The 16,965-nt window shown below is 39.9% G+C and overlaps 1 protein-coding gene across 2 annotated transcripts in view; it reads right to left on the bottom strand.

The window, feature by feature from the left end:
* Positions 1–16,965, bottom strand: part of FAF1 (Fas associated factor 1) — a 309,253-nt gene that overhangs the window by 16,878 nt on the left and 275,410 nt on the right. For both annotated transcript variants that reach the window (XM_073357756.2, XM_073357758.2), the window contains 3 exons: positions 15,751–15,831; positions 14,352–14,429; positions 6,280–6,495 (listed from right to left, as the gene is read on the bottom strand). In XM_073357756.2, coding sequence (XP_073213857.1) covers positions 6,280–6,495; positions 14,352–14,429; positions 15,751–15,831 — 375 coding nt within the window. The remainder of the gene's footprint in view (positions 1–6,279; positions 6,496–14,351; positions 14,430–15,750; positions 15,832–16,965) is intronic.

Raw genomic sequence — 16,965 nt, 5'->3', positions numbered from 1 at the left:
AAGTTTGTATTTACAGTAGGTTATGATTCCGACTTTAAGTTAGCCAAGCATATCTGTGTAAACAACAGGAATATAGAACTAATGAATTCTTATTTACTGGAGATGTGGAAATATTTCAACAACATTCTGTTGGGGCATCTGAACTGAGGGCGTTAAAAAGAGTATTTTGTACAGCTGGTTGAAAATTTTCTGAATGAACAGTTTTCTTTCAGAAAATGCTGACACAAAATCAAAACGTGTCACAGGAATGTATCGATTTTGTCAACATTTTCAATGAAAAATTGTCAAAGAGCTTTATTTTGACAAGGTCAAAGTCCTGCATTTCATCTTTATTGTTTCAACTTTTATTATACTTTATAAAAAGCTGAAATAATGAAGTCGAAATGAAGCGCTTTGACCGTATCAAAATAAAGTGTTTTGATAAAATCATTTTGATATCCCCCAAAAAGCTGCGATAAGGGTAGACACACTGTCCATGTACCAGAAAGTGTTACAGGGGACTAACTGTGCACAGTATTTAAATACAGGAACAATACAGTGTAAAGAGCAAAAGGCTTGTTTTTGTTCTGTTTTAAGTAAGTTGGAAGACCTGTAACATGGGAGACATTTTGAGATTGCTCTTCTTCACTTTGGTTCCACTAAAAATGGGATTACATGCTTAGATGGAGTAAAGTTAATTAGCGATTAATAGGATTCCACACATGCTACTTCAGACTCGGCTAGAGTATTGTTTCAGCTGCATTGGTGAATATTCTTTGTTATTTTGAGAACAATAGTAAAATGAATACAAGAAATGGGACGTTTCCTGTTTGTATGACTCCATCCCCTCTTGGGCAGCAAATTCCCAAGGTGAATTAGGATTCCCAAAGTGTATTAAGATGATAGAAAAATAAAGTGAAATGCTTTCATTTATACTAAAATTAGAGTGCTTCTTTTTAGTATGAGAGGGGAACATGTCTGAAAGCTAAGCTCCAAGAAGTAACCTAATTAACCACACAAATATGAACTGAAGCATTAACAGAAAATGAATTCACTTATTGAATGAAGATTCACATACACCTACTCTCTAAACAAAGCAGCAAATTGTACATACACAAGTGCCAGAAATTACACTCATGTTTGATCACACATTTTCATGCAACCAAGTCTCTGAAGTCTATGAATTATGGATACTGTATCATAGGGAAACAATTAATACATTTTCCTTCTCAAATGCAATAAAAGATATTTTGGTTTAGCATATAGTGTATCGTCGTCATTGCATCCACTTGTGACACACATATGGGTGCACTTTACATGGTTCAGATTAAGAGAAAAATAGCATTCCCCAAATTTAGGGAGCAAATATACTATGACCATGCACTCGCTATCTAGTGTATTGTGACAGGGAAAACCATATAGCCAGTAGGCTAAATGCCAGTGACTCCAGAATTTGCATTTTAAACATGGCTAGGCTCAGGCTTAGAGGTATTGACAACGTAATAGTTATAGGGGTCACTACTGAGAACACTATATACCCATAGCTTGAGGTACCCTGTTGGGATGGATACCCAAAGCATACAGAGCTACTTAAACTTCAGCTCATGATACAACTCACACCCCGTATATTTCAAAGCAGATCCAATTTGAAATTCATGGTACAGGGTTGTAAGAGATAAGGATTAAAAGGGCTTTTTTTGAAAATTTACATTAAAAAAAATGTCCCAAGTGAAAACCTCGTTCATCCTTCCACCAGTATAAATAATGCCGCTGCCAGCACCACGCTTTTCATCAGTACATCTCAAAGCGCTTTACAAAGCAGGTCAGTGTCATTAATTCCTTTTTCCAAGTGGGGACACTAAGGGTATAGTTTCAAAGTACCATGAAAACCTGCTCCCATTTTCTATGGCATTAATGGCCAGATCAGAACAAGCCAGAGGGATAGGCAAACCGGATAGCCACCTTGTGTGTCAAAGGATAGGGAAAGCAGTCGAATTAGTGATGGTTGCTTGTCCCCAATTGTTTATCTACTTTCTATCATGACAGCAATTACTTAAATAGCAAGTGCTTTATTTTGGAGGTCATTAATTCGGACTGACTAAAGGTACAATGTAATAATTTAATACAATTAATTGTCTAATATCTGGTCCTAGGCAAAATTTCACACCACGGTGAATGGTCTGTGCCCTGTACAGTTCATACCTATCCAACTTCATAAATAATGTTGTTGTGTTTTACTAGTGTTCAGATGTACAACACTTTCACATTAAAAGGTGGAGAATTTTACCCCCTCCTGCTGCCTCTCACTCCCAGCCCCATGCCCCCACACAAAACAGGTCCTTCAGAATCACAGCCCTATATGCAAACTACAACTTGACAAGAAATGTATTACATAGCAAGGAGTTAGAGGCTGATCCAATATACATGCACGATTTTAGGAGTGTATCCTGTAACTCAGCATTGCATGCCCTCCTACTGTGTATAGGATACCCTGGAGTTTATTATTTACAATACCCAAATGCCTTCACTATTGGAATTAGGTCGCTCTTCTAAAGTCATAATCTGAAATATTTTTACCATACATCGTTACACATGAGACTGATATAAATCAGTTTATTTACTAATAAAAACAGCAAAAGGCCATCCAACCTAACATGTCTGCTTCCTTTAAGTTTATTTTAAACCAACCTTCCTACTGCCATTTAATCTCCTCTACCATTCTTTTGGCACACAAATCTAGCCACCTCTTGAATTTACTTAGGGCATGTCTTCACTAGCAACGTTAAAGCGCTTTAACATGGCTGTGTAGTCGTGGCACCAGCAGCACTATAAAAAACCCACCCCCACTGTCTACACCGCCACTTCAAAGCGGTGAAACTCGCAGTGCTCAGGGGTGTGTTTTTTCACACCCCTTGAGTGAGAAAGTTGCAGCGCTATAAAATGGCAGTGTAGATAAGGCCTTATATTCATTGCTTCATTCGCTTTACTCTTTTTACTTAACATGTTTTTACTTACGTGGGTTTTACCCAAGATCCTAACTCATCAACGTACTTAGTTTTCAGATGATCACTCATTAATCCACTACCAATGTGAAATAATAATAAATTCTTTGGCTAAATTTTTCCAACTTTTCTTCATCTTGATACTTATATAGCAACTCTCACCATAGTATCTAAAGCCTAAAGCTGACTCACTGATTCCAAAGGTTGCCACAGGTGCTCAGCAACTTTGAAAATTAGGCTATTTATTTAGTTGCCTAAATGATTTAGGAGCCTAAATGAAGGCACCCTGTTTTGCAAATCTTGGGCTTAAGGTTTATGTAATGCTTTCCATCTGAAGATCTTAAAGTGCTTTATGAAGGTGAGTATATATCAGTATTTCCATTTAATAGAAAGAAAACTGAGGCAGAGAGAAGTTAAGTGACTTGCCAAAGGTCACACAACTGAATCAGTAGCAGAATGGGAATAGAAGCCAAGTTTCCTGACTCCCAGGTCCTTTATCTATCCTCCTCCTCTCTTACTTTATGTAGCACTTTTCATCCTGAAAAATCCAAAGAGATCTATCAATTTTATCCTTATTTTGAAAGGTACAATACGGTCACTGATGTCTATACTCTTCTAATGAGAGCACTGCTAAGCTAACAGGATCCCTACTTTGTATTTAAAAGCCATTACCTGGGGCTAGGTAAACTGCTTAACATTGTCCATACTGGAAAGAGTACTTTTCTCCATTTAATGAGGCTGCTGTTCTGAAGCGCTAGGGAGTCTCATATTGAAGATGCCATTGTGGTGGGTTTTTGTGGGGTGTGGTGGGAGGCTAGTCTGTGTGTCACGTAATTAAATCCTTGCTTCCTTGGAGCTCATACTGTAGTGGGGCCTGATGGGAAAGGGGAGCAGGATTTAGCTCACTGCCTGGCTTCTTGAGAAGAAGTGGAGGGGAAGGATCTGAACACTGCCAAGTCCTCTAACTGGTTTGCCCCTTAACATTCTTTCTCCCCATTGATTTCAGGGTGTTTGAATGGTATTCTTGGGTGCATCCCATTATGGAATTGATATTACATTGATAGTTTGTGCACTGGTTGTGGTTTGCTGGCTTCCTAACATGTGTAGGGTTGATGCTGAGATTTATGGGATTGGAAGGCATTTCTCCGCCTCCCACTTCAAATCTGTTTCTCCTCTCCAACAGTTATAAATACCTTCAAAATAAAAGTGCATCTGTGTCTTTTTCAACATCTCTTAACTGCCTCTTTGGACAGATTCTGTGATTAGAAATCAGTTTTTCTGCCTTTGAGACATGGCTCAAGACAAGCCATCAGATATCTACAATCCCATTCACAGTTATGTCACAATCATCACAAATCAAGCCTGCTCTCAAGAGGATATGTTTGTTAAGTACAAATATTTCTAGAGCTTTTTGGGCGGGTTGTAATTTAAGATGACTTTTACAAACTAGATACTAATCCTGAAGCAACAGATGGCTGTTACAAAATGGCACTGCAAACACTCTGAGTTGAGTCCTATCCTGAGTGAACTTCCTGCGGAGGAGGAGACAAGGGTGGACCGAGCAAAGCGTCCCACATAGTGGGCTCTTATGGTGCAAAAAGGACATAAAGCCAGCTTAACCAGCCATCTGAGGATTTCTCCGGCATGCGCAATCTCCAGGTTACAGAGCTAAACTCCCCACCACCACAGCATATGGGGTGTGTGGCTGGTATGCTGCCAAGCCCCACCGCTCAGTGACTGACTTAACTTGTACTGCTGTCTTTGCACCCTTTCCCGACGTCAGGTTTTGCACTGATCACAACTCAGCTGGACACACAGATTGGGCCCATTGCCTTTTATTTTAGTAGTAACAACTATGCTATAAACAAAATCTAAGTTATAATTCAGCAGACAACAACAACACCAAAAAGAGTATCTTCAAAGAAATCTAGTATAAGAAAAGCTCTAGTGACCAGAATCCATGGCAGGTTTAACCACAGATAAATTAGCAAACTTGAGGATCAGGGAGTTAGTACAGCCTATAATGATGGTCATTCACACCCGATAGGACGTCATTATTTTTTGTATACACTTCAAAAGAAGTTTTAGGTAAGAATTAAAAGTGGTTATTTACTTGATTTTATGGATTACATAAGGGATAGATGAATAGTTTATCAGGGTTAAGTGTGCTAAAGTACCCGATAACTCATTTATGGTTTGACAGAGCCCTTTCTACTCATGTCACAAATTACATCAAGCAAAATGGACACCAACAGGAAGATCAGAACACCAATCTGAACAACAGAACTTCATGTCCAGGAGAGAAAATGAAATGATGCTCACCAAATGAACTTTGGGAGTATTATGCTAAGCAAGAGGGGTTCTACTTTCTTTTAAAACAGGGAATAAAGTTTTTGGGTCAAACTCTGTTTTTGGATGTGTGTGTCCAGTCCTCACTGAATTTGACCCTTTACATTTTTTGCTTTAGAATTTTTTCCCCCTCTGCCACTGAAAGTCTGGATTTTCTGATGTAGCTTTTTATATAACAACATGCCCTAGGGCAGTGGTTCTCAAATTTTTTTTGTCCACGGACCACTTGAAAATTGCTGTGGGTCTTGGCAGACCACTTAATAATCTTTCCAAATGTTTGTACCATTAGTTAACTATTGTAATAGTTGGATAAAAGCGCTATATAAAAAAACCCTTAATAATAATTTCTCTCCCCTGCCACAGCAGCCCCCAGGCTGGGGCTGGAAGGAGGGGGTCTCTCCCCCACCACAGCAGCTACAGAGCCGAGGCTGGGAAGGAGGACCGTCTCTCCCTGGCAGACGCAGCTCTGGAGCTGGGGAAAGTCACCTCTTTCTCTGGCTGCTGCAGCCCTGCACATCCCAAATTCCCCCCACGCCCTCTTTTTTCCCCACTGCCCCCTCCCACCTACTCCCATTCCCCCCAAGGTCACCACCTCACCTTACACATACGTCTTCTCCATGGTCCAGGCACCAGGCCTGCGCGTCTCCACTAAGTAGGTGGGTAGCCTTCATTCTCTCGTGTGTGGCCGCCCAGGCGCGCACCTTTGAGAGAACTATCCACGGACCACCTGAATGAAGCTTGTGGACCACTGGTGGTCCACGGACAACAGTTTGAGAACCTCTGTCCTAGGGCTCTCATGTTAGCTCCTGACTTGCTTTGTGTCATGGAGCTTGACCATATTACAACATACCAAGCCAACCTTCATCTTTCATGCTGTAACATACATGCCATCTTGATACATACAACTAGGAATAAGGAGAATTTATTCACAGAAGGTATGTTTACTTACATCTCTCCTTGGAAAGGTGCCCAGCAGCTTGAACTCTTCCCAAGGGTATCCCTTGGAAGCTACAAAATCAAAGACAACCTGCAGCTTACTGCTGGCCAGGAAACGCCGCTCAAAGAACTCTCCGCTGGGTGTTCGGATACGCAGTTTGCTGACTGACTCAGTGCTCTCTTTTTTTGGCTCTGGAGGCAAAGACTGCTCTAGAGATAGCCTGATAGCCTGAGGAAAGAAAAAGGACCATTTAGCTTCAATTTAACTACTTAGGCATGGGAGTTTTTCCATTTTTCATGCTAGAACTCCGAGAGGAATCACAGGGCTCCAGAACTTTAGCTGTGCTTTTTGTCTCAATGACAAAACCATTTTTGTGCATTTCTTAATAACAGCCCACCAGACAATTAATTAAAATAAACCCTTCCTTTATAACACATAATTAAACCTACAGTTTACTGCATGATGGAGATAGGAATTTAATTGTTTGGCAAAAAAGCATCAACATTTTTGATTGAGGGAATAACTGTCAAGTGCTCAACTGCTTTCTTAAAGAGTACAAATTAAAGGCATTAAATACATTTATTTTTGTAAATACTTTTTATTATCAATCTGTACTCCTCTTGGCAAAATAACTGACCATTTGAAACTAAGGAATCTCTTCCTCCCCCTGACAGCAATTCACAATGAAAACAAACCCCCTACCTGCTAGATTTACTAAAAATACTTGTAACTAAAATGCTCTGATTGGGATATTTCTTCTATATATTTAAGGCATACAGGTTATTTAGCGTATACGAGGCACGAAAGTGGGAACAGCCATAGTCATAGGAGGATCAGCAGAGAAAAAGGCAAGGCAAAAAAGTTGATTTTAAGGAGAGATTAAAGGAGGAAAGGAAAAATGCTATCCACAGAGAAACGGCTCCAAGCACCAGGATTCATTTTTGCTGCAACAGCTACAAGAAATCAGCCAATATTTAATGGCTCGGCTGAGGGCAGAGTGGGAAAGTCTTTATTTATGTGAATATAAATAATAAAAAGTAATAGCAAAATTTTTTTTGTACATCAGAAGCAGGAAGCCTGCTAAACACCCAGTGGAGCCACTGGACGATCGAGATGCTAAAGGAACACTCAAGGACGATAAGACCATTGCGGAGAAACTCAATGAATTCTTTGTATTGGTCTTCACGGTGAGGGAAGATTCCCAAACCTCAGCCATTCTGTTTAGGTGACAAATCTGAGGAACTGTCCCAGATTGAGGTGTCATTAGAGGAGGTTTTGGAACAAATTGATAAACTAACCCTAATAAGTCACCAGGACCAGATAGTATTCACCCAAGAGTTCTGAAGAACTCAGATGTGAAATTGCAGAACTACTAACTGTAGTCCGTAGCCTATCATTTAAATTATTCTGTACCAAATGACAGGAGGATAGCTAATGTGAGTCCAATTTTTAAAAAGGGCACCAGAGGTGACCCCGCCAATTACAGGCCTTCAGTACCAGGCAAACTGGTTGAAACTATAGTAAAGAACAAAATTGTCAGACACATAGATAAACATAATTTGTTGGGGAATAGTCAACATGGTTTTTGTCAAGGGAAATCATGGCTCACCAATCTACTAGAATTCTTTGAGGGGGTCAAGAAGCATGTGGACAGGGGGAAATCCAGTGGATATAGTGTATTTAGATTTTCAGAAAGCCTTTGACAAGGTCCTTCACCAAAGGCTATTAAGCAAAGTAAGCAGTCATGGGATAAGAGGGAAGGTCCTCTCATGGACTGGTAACTGGTTGAAAGATAGGAAACAAAGGGTAGGAATAAATGTTCAGTTTTCAGAATGGAGAGAGGTAAACAGTGGTGTCCCCCAGCGGTCGGTACTGGGTCCAAGTCCTATTCCACATATTCATAAATGATCTGGAAAAATGAGTAAACAGTGAGGTGGCAAAATTTGCAGATGATACAAAACTACTCAAGATAGTTAAGTCCCAGGCAGACTATGAAGAGCTACAAAAGTATCTCTCAAAACTGGGTGACTGGGCAACAAAATGGCAGATGAAATTCAGTGTTGATAAATGCAAAGTAATGCACATTGGAAAACATAATCCCACTATACATATAAAATTATGGGGTCTAAATTAGTTTTTAACCACTCAAGAATGATTTTGGAGTCATTATGGTTAGTTCTCTGAAAACATCCACTCAATGTGCAGCGACAGTCAAAAAAGCGAACAGAATGTTGGGCATCATTAAGAAAGGGATAGGTAATAAGACAGAAGATATCATATTGCCTCTATATAAATCCATGGTATGCCCACATCTTGAATACTGCATGCAGATGTGGTCACCCCATCCCAAAAAACATATACCAGAATTGGAAAAGGTTCAGAAAAGGGCAACAAAAATGATTAGGAGTATGGCGCATCTGCCATATGAGGACAGATTAATAAGACTGGGACTTTTCAGCTTGGAAATAAGAAAACTAAGGGGGGAGGGGGAATATGATAGAGGTCTATAAAATCATGACCAGTGTGGAGAAAGTAAATAAAGAAGTGTTATTTACTCTTTTTCATAACACAAGAACTTAAATGAAATTAATAGGCAGCAGGTTTAAAACAAACAAAAGGAAGTATTTTTTCACACAACGCACAGTCAACCTGTGGAATTCCTTGCCAGAGGATGTTGTGAAGGCCAAAACTATAACAGGGTTCAAAAAAGAACTAGATAAATTCATGGAGGATAGGTCCATCAATGGTGATTAGCCAGGATGGACAGGGATGGTGTCCCTAGCCTCTGTTTGCCAGAATCTGGGAATGGGCGACAGGGGATGGATCACCTGATGATTACCTGTTGTGTTCATTCCCTTTGGGGCACCTGGCATTGGCCACTGTTGGAAGACAGGATATTGGGCTAGATGGACCTTTTGTCTGACCCAGTATGGCCGTTCTTATGTTCTTATAAAAGTAAGCGAATGTAAACATGTATCTAAAACATATATATATTTGATTGTCTTCTTATTCACGCTCTGTATGTTGCTTGTCTCCTTAGATGGTAGCTCTTTGGGGCAGGAATTATAGCTACCTGTGAATTTGTTCTCGGCCACGATCCTAACCAGGGCTTCCAGGAGCTAGTATAACATGAATTCTGTGGCCAGGATTTTCAAAAGAAGATGCCTGCTAAATTAGTTTGGCCTGATGTTCTAAAGGAGCCTACATTCAGGCACCTGTTGGTAAAAATCTTAACAACAATTGGGGTGATATGAAAAAAGGCACAAAAGAGAAAGGTTTTTCAAAGTCAGTTAAAGTGCCTAGTTCCCATTGATTTTCCATGGGAGTGAGGCACTCAATTGCTATTTGTGTCTTTGAAAATCTCCCCCATAGTCATTTAGAGGGAGAAACGAATTACATGAAAAGGACAGAATGGGGCAGATGCAAGGGTACAAGATCATTTAAACAATCTGCTTCTTACATGCAGACACTGGGAAACATTATATCTCAATATAAATGATTATACATAGAGCTTCATATGGGCTTTTGCAATCCCAGGCATTTTCTGTGTGAATCCAAAAGAGTTTTTTAATGTTCTTGTGGCTCAAGTTAATTTTTATGTGTCTGCTATGAGATTATATTTTAAATAATATAATTAAATAGATTCTATTTCCTTTCTCTCCTTCCTCAACCACCTGCTTACTTTCTTTCTGTTTTGACATTTCCTCACATAGTATAATAACAGATGCTACATTATTTACTGAACTCAATCAATTATATTACAGAAAAATAAACAACAGTAGCTCATTAGAGCTCTTTTCTTTGTGCAAAGAATACCTAGCTCCCCAAAGTAACCAGTCTCCAAGGCTTCAACATAAAATGACAATATACAATGGATATTCCACCCCAGTGAACCAAGTTAGAAAACAATTATGAGCTGGATAACATTAGCAACGCTTGGATCTGAATAAGCAAGCTGAATTTTGTTGATAAAAAAGGATGTTCAGTCTGTGAATAGATCAATAGCCAGATTTCAAATATATGGAACTGAACATAAAGCCCCTTATGTAAGCAAACACTGTTACAGAACAACGGAATATAGGTAATCCGTACACTTGAACATAGGGAGTGTCAGTAAACAGCATTGTTAAAATCTCTTTTGTTTGGCTGAGCAAACAGATCTTATTCTTTTCATTATTACAGTTTGTATTAAAACAAGGAAGCTCAGGTATAGTTTTAATCGTGGACTGGTTTTTCTGCTTTTACGTGAGAAAACAGTTTCCAAAAGGCCAGGGTAGTAAGCACAATGCAGCGGACGGGAATTATTGTTTCTATGTGTTCACAATTACTTTTAAAGAGAGAAAGAAAACACACTAATTACATGAATTAGAAGATAAGCAAGGCAATTTCTCAACAGTCTTATTGCTGTTACTGCTACAGTACTAGTTTACGTGAGTTCAATTACGTGAGTTCAATTGCTAATAACTTTACAGAATGCAACTTGTTAATTATTCACAACAGAATTCTCATATTCCTATTTTCTGCAAGACTCCTCTAGTGTCCCTCTAATGGTCTCTTACCTTAACTCCCATTGTTGACTTTTGGTAGCAACAGGAGGTAAGAGGACAGCAAATCCGACAGTACAGTGTAGAGAAAAGGTGGAGCATCTTATGCAAAACACTTAATACTGTAGTTCTGACTAAATGAACTATTCACAATATAACATGGTTTAAAAGTTCTGGAAGCACTTAAATATTTCAGGTTCTTAGATGATTTATCTTGGTCAGAAAGATGTGTGCAAGGTGAATTGTTGACACAATTTGCTTGTCAAGTTTATCTTCGAGAATAAAAAATTATGTTGGTTACCTACTTTATTTTTTTGCAGTTGTATAATGCAATGTTTCCATATATCAGAAAAGAACATAGTACTGAAATGTCACCAAATATACATTTAAAAAGCCACTTCAGGGGAGAAAACAAAAAACAACAACAAAGAAAAAGAAAGGAAAGGATGCAATTTAAACAGGATTTCACCAGTTCCACAGACTTTAATCATCTGGAAAATGAAATAAAAACATAATGCCAGATTTCAAATGTCTGCAAAAAGAAAAGAGTCAGATCAAGAAAATTATATTAATGAATAGAAAAAGAGGGGAAAGTATGTTGGTTTATATATTTATATAGCATTAGCAAACAAACACACCCCACGAGGATGCAGATATATCAATGCTTATTATTAATAAGGCTCTTATTAATGATGGGTGAAATTCTAGGCCCCACTGAAATCAATGGCAAAATGCCCATCGTTTTCAATGGGGCCAGGATTTCACCCTTTAAGTTTGCACATCTATAGCACTTTTAATTTGAAAGTCTCCTCCAAGGATCTCAAAGCCCTTTTCAATCATTAACTGACTTAGCCCCATCTCACCCCTCGGAGAATGGATAAACATAGGGAGCATTTCATCACCCACTGACCTGCAGTTTTATTTTGGGTACTACATGATAGCTGTTTTAACAACAACGCAACGGTTGATGACATAGCTAGCTGAGCTATGATTCTGTTTATTTCACCAGAACTCCTCTAAGGACTGATAGTCTCATGTACAGTTTTTTTTGGTTTTTTGGGGGGGGAGGGGGGGAGAAGTGGATGTGCACTATCCCTTTGTTTAATCACTATGTTATACATTTGCCTGGAGATAAAGAAGAAGAAAAAATTACTGCTGTGTGCAGAACTTCATACACATGACACTCTGACTGTTTTAGCAAGCGGGAATATACTGTACTGGGAGATCACACTTTGGACAAAACAGATTAGGACAATGGACTAGTTGTGAAACCCCATAGAACCCCCAAAACAAGCTTTTACTGGGGAACTGTTAAACAGGACACTTGTGGCACAGTCTGACAAAAAATTACATGGCTGAGTCTGACCATATGCAGCAGGAAAGTTGGGCATCCTGGATTAGATCCTGCAGAATCTCTGCTGGACACCTGTACTTTCAAATTCTTCACACCACAGTTGCATTTGGGGAACAGTAGTTTCCACAGGGAGTGGTTTATCCATCCACTCAGACTAAGGGAATGGAGCACACATGTATGATGGCTCATATCTCACAAATTAACAAATTGTTCCCATGAGATGCTTTCTGGAGAGGGGCCAGTTTGGGGCTGTGCTCAGGTACACATCAATGCCTCTTACAGGGTTGATTTGCCATCTTTTGTAGCCCTTGTACCTGAACGGGTGTAACAAGAGATTAGTTATTGGTTCAGCAAGAACTAGTGCCATACTTCATTGACTCGGATTTGTAAACAAAATTGTGGCTTAACACTTGTATATTTCTCATTAACAGTGTACTTTGAGAAACATTCTAAAGAGTTAAATTCACTCATCTTGCTTTGCTCTTTTTATCTCCTAATTTTTCCAATGTTTAACCTCGTTAGTTTACCCTGCAGCCAATATGTTTAATCACAATGGAGAGTTTGCATCATTATTGTGACAGGGTTTTTGAATTTTCATTGATACCTTGGTTTTGGGGGGACAGACTTTGGCATTTAAGGTCTCAGTCAGAGACTAAAGGTTTCTTTTCTTTAAAAGAAGTTTCAGGATAAATTTGATTGACCATTTAAAAACTGTATTACTAGTACAAAGAAAATAATTGGGATTTTTGTGGGCTTTTGGTTACTTTTATCTTAAAATTAAAAAACTGCTTCATTCCCCAAATTAAATTATGCAAACCATTTGTTCATAGTGCTAACTAGGCTCCAAGATATTTGAAAACAAAAGTAAAGAAATCAATCCATAAAATGAAAAGCAACTGAGATACTGTGTTTTAAAAACTGGTATCTGCAAAGACAATGTTTGGAGCTTCAGACACAGGACCCCTAATTTAAGTAACTCAAAATGTTAATGCTAATCTCATGTTTTATAATTTAAAAAGTATGTTCTTTTCCATATAAAATAATAAAATATAGGTGTATAAAATATTTATTATATGAACCGATGTTAACTGATCACTCGGGCTGAGAGACTGTCACTGTGATTTTTCCTAAAGCTCACATTAATCATTGTCTTCCTTGCAGCTACTCATAGTTGGCCCTTGGATCCATGAAACCAACTGCCAAAGATCCCTCTAAATTGGGGGGGGGGGGGTACTGTGGCCCAATATGTATAGAATGATGTCATTTGGTCTGCAGTGGGTACAGCCAAAACTATCATAAGCTTCCTCCCAGCTGCATGAAGCTAAACTGGTCCTGCCAGTCAACCAATGGACTGTCTTGGTCTCGCTCAGTAGAATGGCCCAGTTCATAACGCAAAGATTGAGAGTACGGCACTCTTGCATTCTAATCCCAGCTCTAATGCTGACACCCTCTATCACTTAAACTGCAGCAAGGGAGGTTTAAATTGAAGATTAGGAAAAACTTCCTGCGAGGGTAGTTAGGCACTGGGACAAATTGCCTACGGAGGTTGTGGAATCTCCGTCACTGGAGCTTTTTAAGAACAGGTTGGACAAACCTGTCAGGGATAGTCTAGTTATTGCTTAGTCCTGCCTTGAGTGCAGGGGACTGGAGTAGGTGACCTACTGAAGTCCCTTCCAGTCCTACACTCCTATGACTCTGTTGTCAAGTCACTTAATTTCTCAGACTCAGTCAATACCCCTCCTGTGTAAAATGAGGGCACTAATATTAATCTCCCATCCACTAGGGGTGTGATGATTATTTAGTGCAGTGATCAAAGTGCTAATAGACCTGAATGCATACAAACCCCCACTTTATCAAAGATGAGGCGTTAGACCTCATGAGACCCTGGTGAAGTAGGTTATCCATGTAACAAACAAGGAAACTGAGGCAGAGAGCGCTTCAGACTTGCCTAAGGATAGTGGAAGACCAGCAGATAATATGAGACAGAATAGTTAGTGGAAAAGCCATAAAATCATGTTTTACCCAATAAAGTAAAACGATCTATAAATGTTATCCATGTTAGATTAAAGTATGTCATAGGTATTGAATGCCCACACAAAAAAATCTTAGTCAGCTCTGAGTGATGGTTGCCAGGTATCCCACCAACACAAACTCTAGAAATTGCCTCAAAAGGCAAAGTGTCCCACCTCACGTTCTTCCTCCTGTTCTTTTCGAATCTGCTCCAAACGAAACTGCTCTGCTTGTTCTCTCTCTTGTGCTTCCCTCTATTAAAGAGAAAGAAACAATCACATTTACATTCAACTGATAGCTAAGCAGCACAGCCCATAGCCCTGTGCAAAAAAACTGCATTACCCACATGAAGGAGAGGAAACTCCACAAATGTTTCTTTTTCTGCTGGGGTAGGAGTGGTTTGTGCAGACCTGCCAGAGACAAGGGGCAGACTGCAGCTGTCACACCGGGTTCCACAAACAGAAGGGGAAACAGTGCAAATTAATACAGCCTCAGACTGGGAGGAGCTTCTGAAAGATTGGGGCTGAATGGGAAGTATGCCACAAAGGTGGTATCCTCCCCTCCTGCTCTTTGGTGGGTGCATGCTCCCCTCTGCATGCAGATGGGGAGAACACAAGCCCCTTAATTCTGGAGCAAGAATAGGAACATAAAGGAACAATAGAATACTACAAAATTTGCAAATAACTACACATGTTTTCATTCAAAATCAGTATCTTTGTATATAGATCCAGTGGTTATAGATGGAAAAGACCTCTTAGATCAAGTCATCTCCCTGCGAGGACAGGATAGAGGCTCCTTGACAGAGAGCATATCACATATTAAATTAACCCTGCAGTGGATCCTAGTCATAAGGCCAAAGGGAGCATTGTTACACAGGTCAAGCTTTTTGGCCAGTATGTGCATGTGCCATATTTAAATGATATGATAAAGACACGTGAACCCCCCAGCCCTCAATATTCCACATATAAAGCATAATAATGAAAACAGTCATCTGAACACTGTGTACGTCCTCATCAGTGCACCACATAAAACATGTGCTTAATGAGCAACACAGATTCTGAGAATTTCCAAACTTCAGCTACATAAACTACTGTGCTAAGCAGAAGCAACTACCCATGAAGAATTCCTAGTCACACGAGGTGAAACTCACTCTGAGTATTCATGCTCTGTGAGGGGGGAATGCAGAACAGATGGCAAGGCAAGGTGACCCCCCACCCCTAAACCTAGTTCAGGCCTGCCTCACAGCCCCCATGGCCACTATTCCAGTCTCTTGGTTGAAATTGTTACCACAGACCCTACATGTCAGTTGTGTGGGCTACTGGGGCCACTGGATCTGTGTAAATATAAATCTGTGGCCTCTCTCTTGGCTTGCCCACGATGTGGCTTTGTATGCTGGCCTGTGTGGCTGGTAAGGAGTTTTCCTTGGTGTGTAGGGAAGCAGAACCCTACATGGGGCTGAAGTGGTGTGGTCCTCCAAAACTAGGTGAATTTCATCCATTGTGAGGACATGCATATCCTGGCATTCATGAAATTACTTCCCAACACAGCAGGGGATATTCTTCGCTATGCACACACCTTTGCTCTGTCAGCTTCTAGTGAAATGCGGTAAGCTTCATCCTGTTCTCTCTTCACATTCTCTCTGGCCTCACGTTCATCCTAAAATAAAAAAAACCAACAAATAATTAATAGACCAATATAGTTTCTTTTATACTCACTGGCACTCTTTAGACCAAATGTTTTAATAGTAATTTGGTTGCATTACTTCTGTTTCTGCTTGCAATAGAGGCCCACAAAAGTGTTTCATGGTCAACTTTAGGTTTTTATATATACATATGTGTGTGCGCGCTTGTGTGTGTGTATATATGAGTGTGCGTGTGTGAGAGAGAGAGCAAACATGATCTGCCTGATACAGTGTTTAAATTGGTCCATTATAAATGTATAATTATCTAGATTTAGATAAATTGTAGGTTTGGGAAAGATGTCCTCATGAAATGAATTTTACATTTCAGATGGTGGATTTGCTGTTCACTGTCCAATGAAGTTGGCTTCAGGCACTGGCTAGTCCCACCTTTTTAACCTACAAGAGAAGGGCCTGTTCCCAACTCCTTAATCAGGTAAAAATCCCTTTGCCTTCAACAGGTTCCACTCCAGGCTCGTTATTATTAAATATTAATGTTATGGTATTGCCAAAGGCCCCAACCCCCACTGTTCTGTACAAACACAGAAAAGAGCCAATTCCTGCCCTGAAGGGCTTTCAATCTAACGGCACAAACAGACAGTAGGGTGAAGAACTTTGGAAATGAACCTGCTGAAGAACTGGCCCAGCTTAGTTAGTTACATGGATTGTAATTTCTTCAACTGGAAGTAGAGATGTGGAGGAAAGGCGTAGGAAAAGGAGCCCACCCCTCTCCATCACTGTGCACACCACCATCATTCTCCCAGTCACCCAGGCCTGCAACTGTGGGTATCATCTTTGATTCGACCCTCTCACTGGACCCACATATTCAGGCCATTGCTAAATCTTACAGCTTTTTCTTACACAACATATTTTAAAGTCTGGCCTTGGCTCTTTGTCCACACAGCCAAAACTCTCTTCCGCAACCTCATCATTTCAAGACTTGGCTACTGCAACCTTGGTGGTATTTTCCATCCAAAGGGGGATGTGAGGAGAACTTGGGGGGATAGGTCAAGAGCACAGTTCTGGCCATGCTGAGCTGAAGATAATGATTGGACATTTACAAAGAGATGTCAGAAAGACAGGCCAACATACTAGACTGGATTAAAGAAAAT

Source organism: Lepidochelys kempii, chromosome 8 (genome assembly GCF_965140285.1).
Source record: "Lepidochelys kempii isolate rLepKem1 chromosome 8, rLepKem1.hap1, whole genome shotgun sequence".
NCBI lineage: Eukaryota > Metazoa > Chordata > Testudines > Cheloniidae > Lepidochelys > Lepidochelys kempii.
The sequence above is the reverse complement of the archived record's forward strand: the minus strand, read 5'-3'. Positions and strand labels throughout refer to the sequence as shown.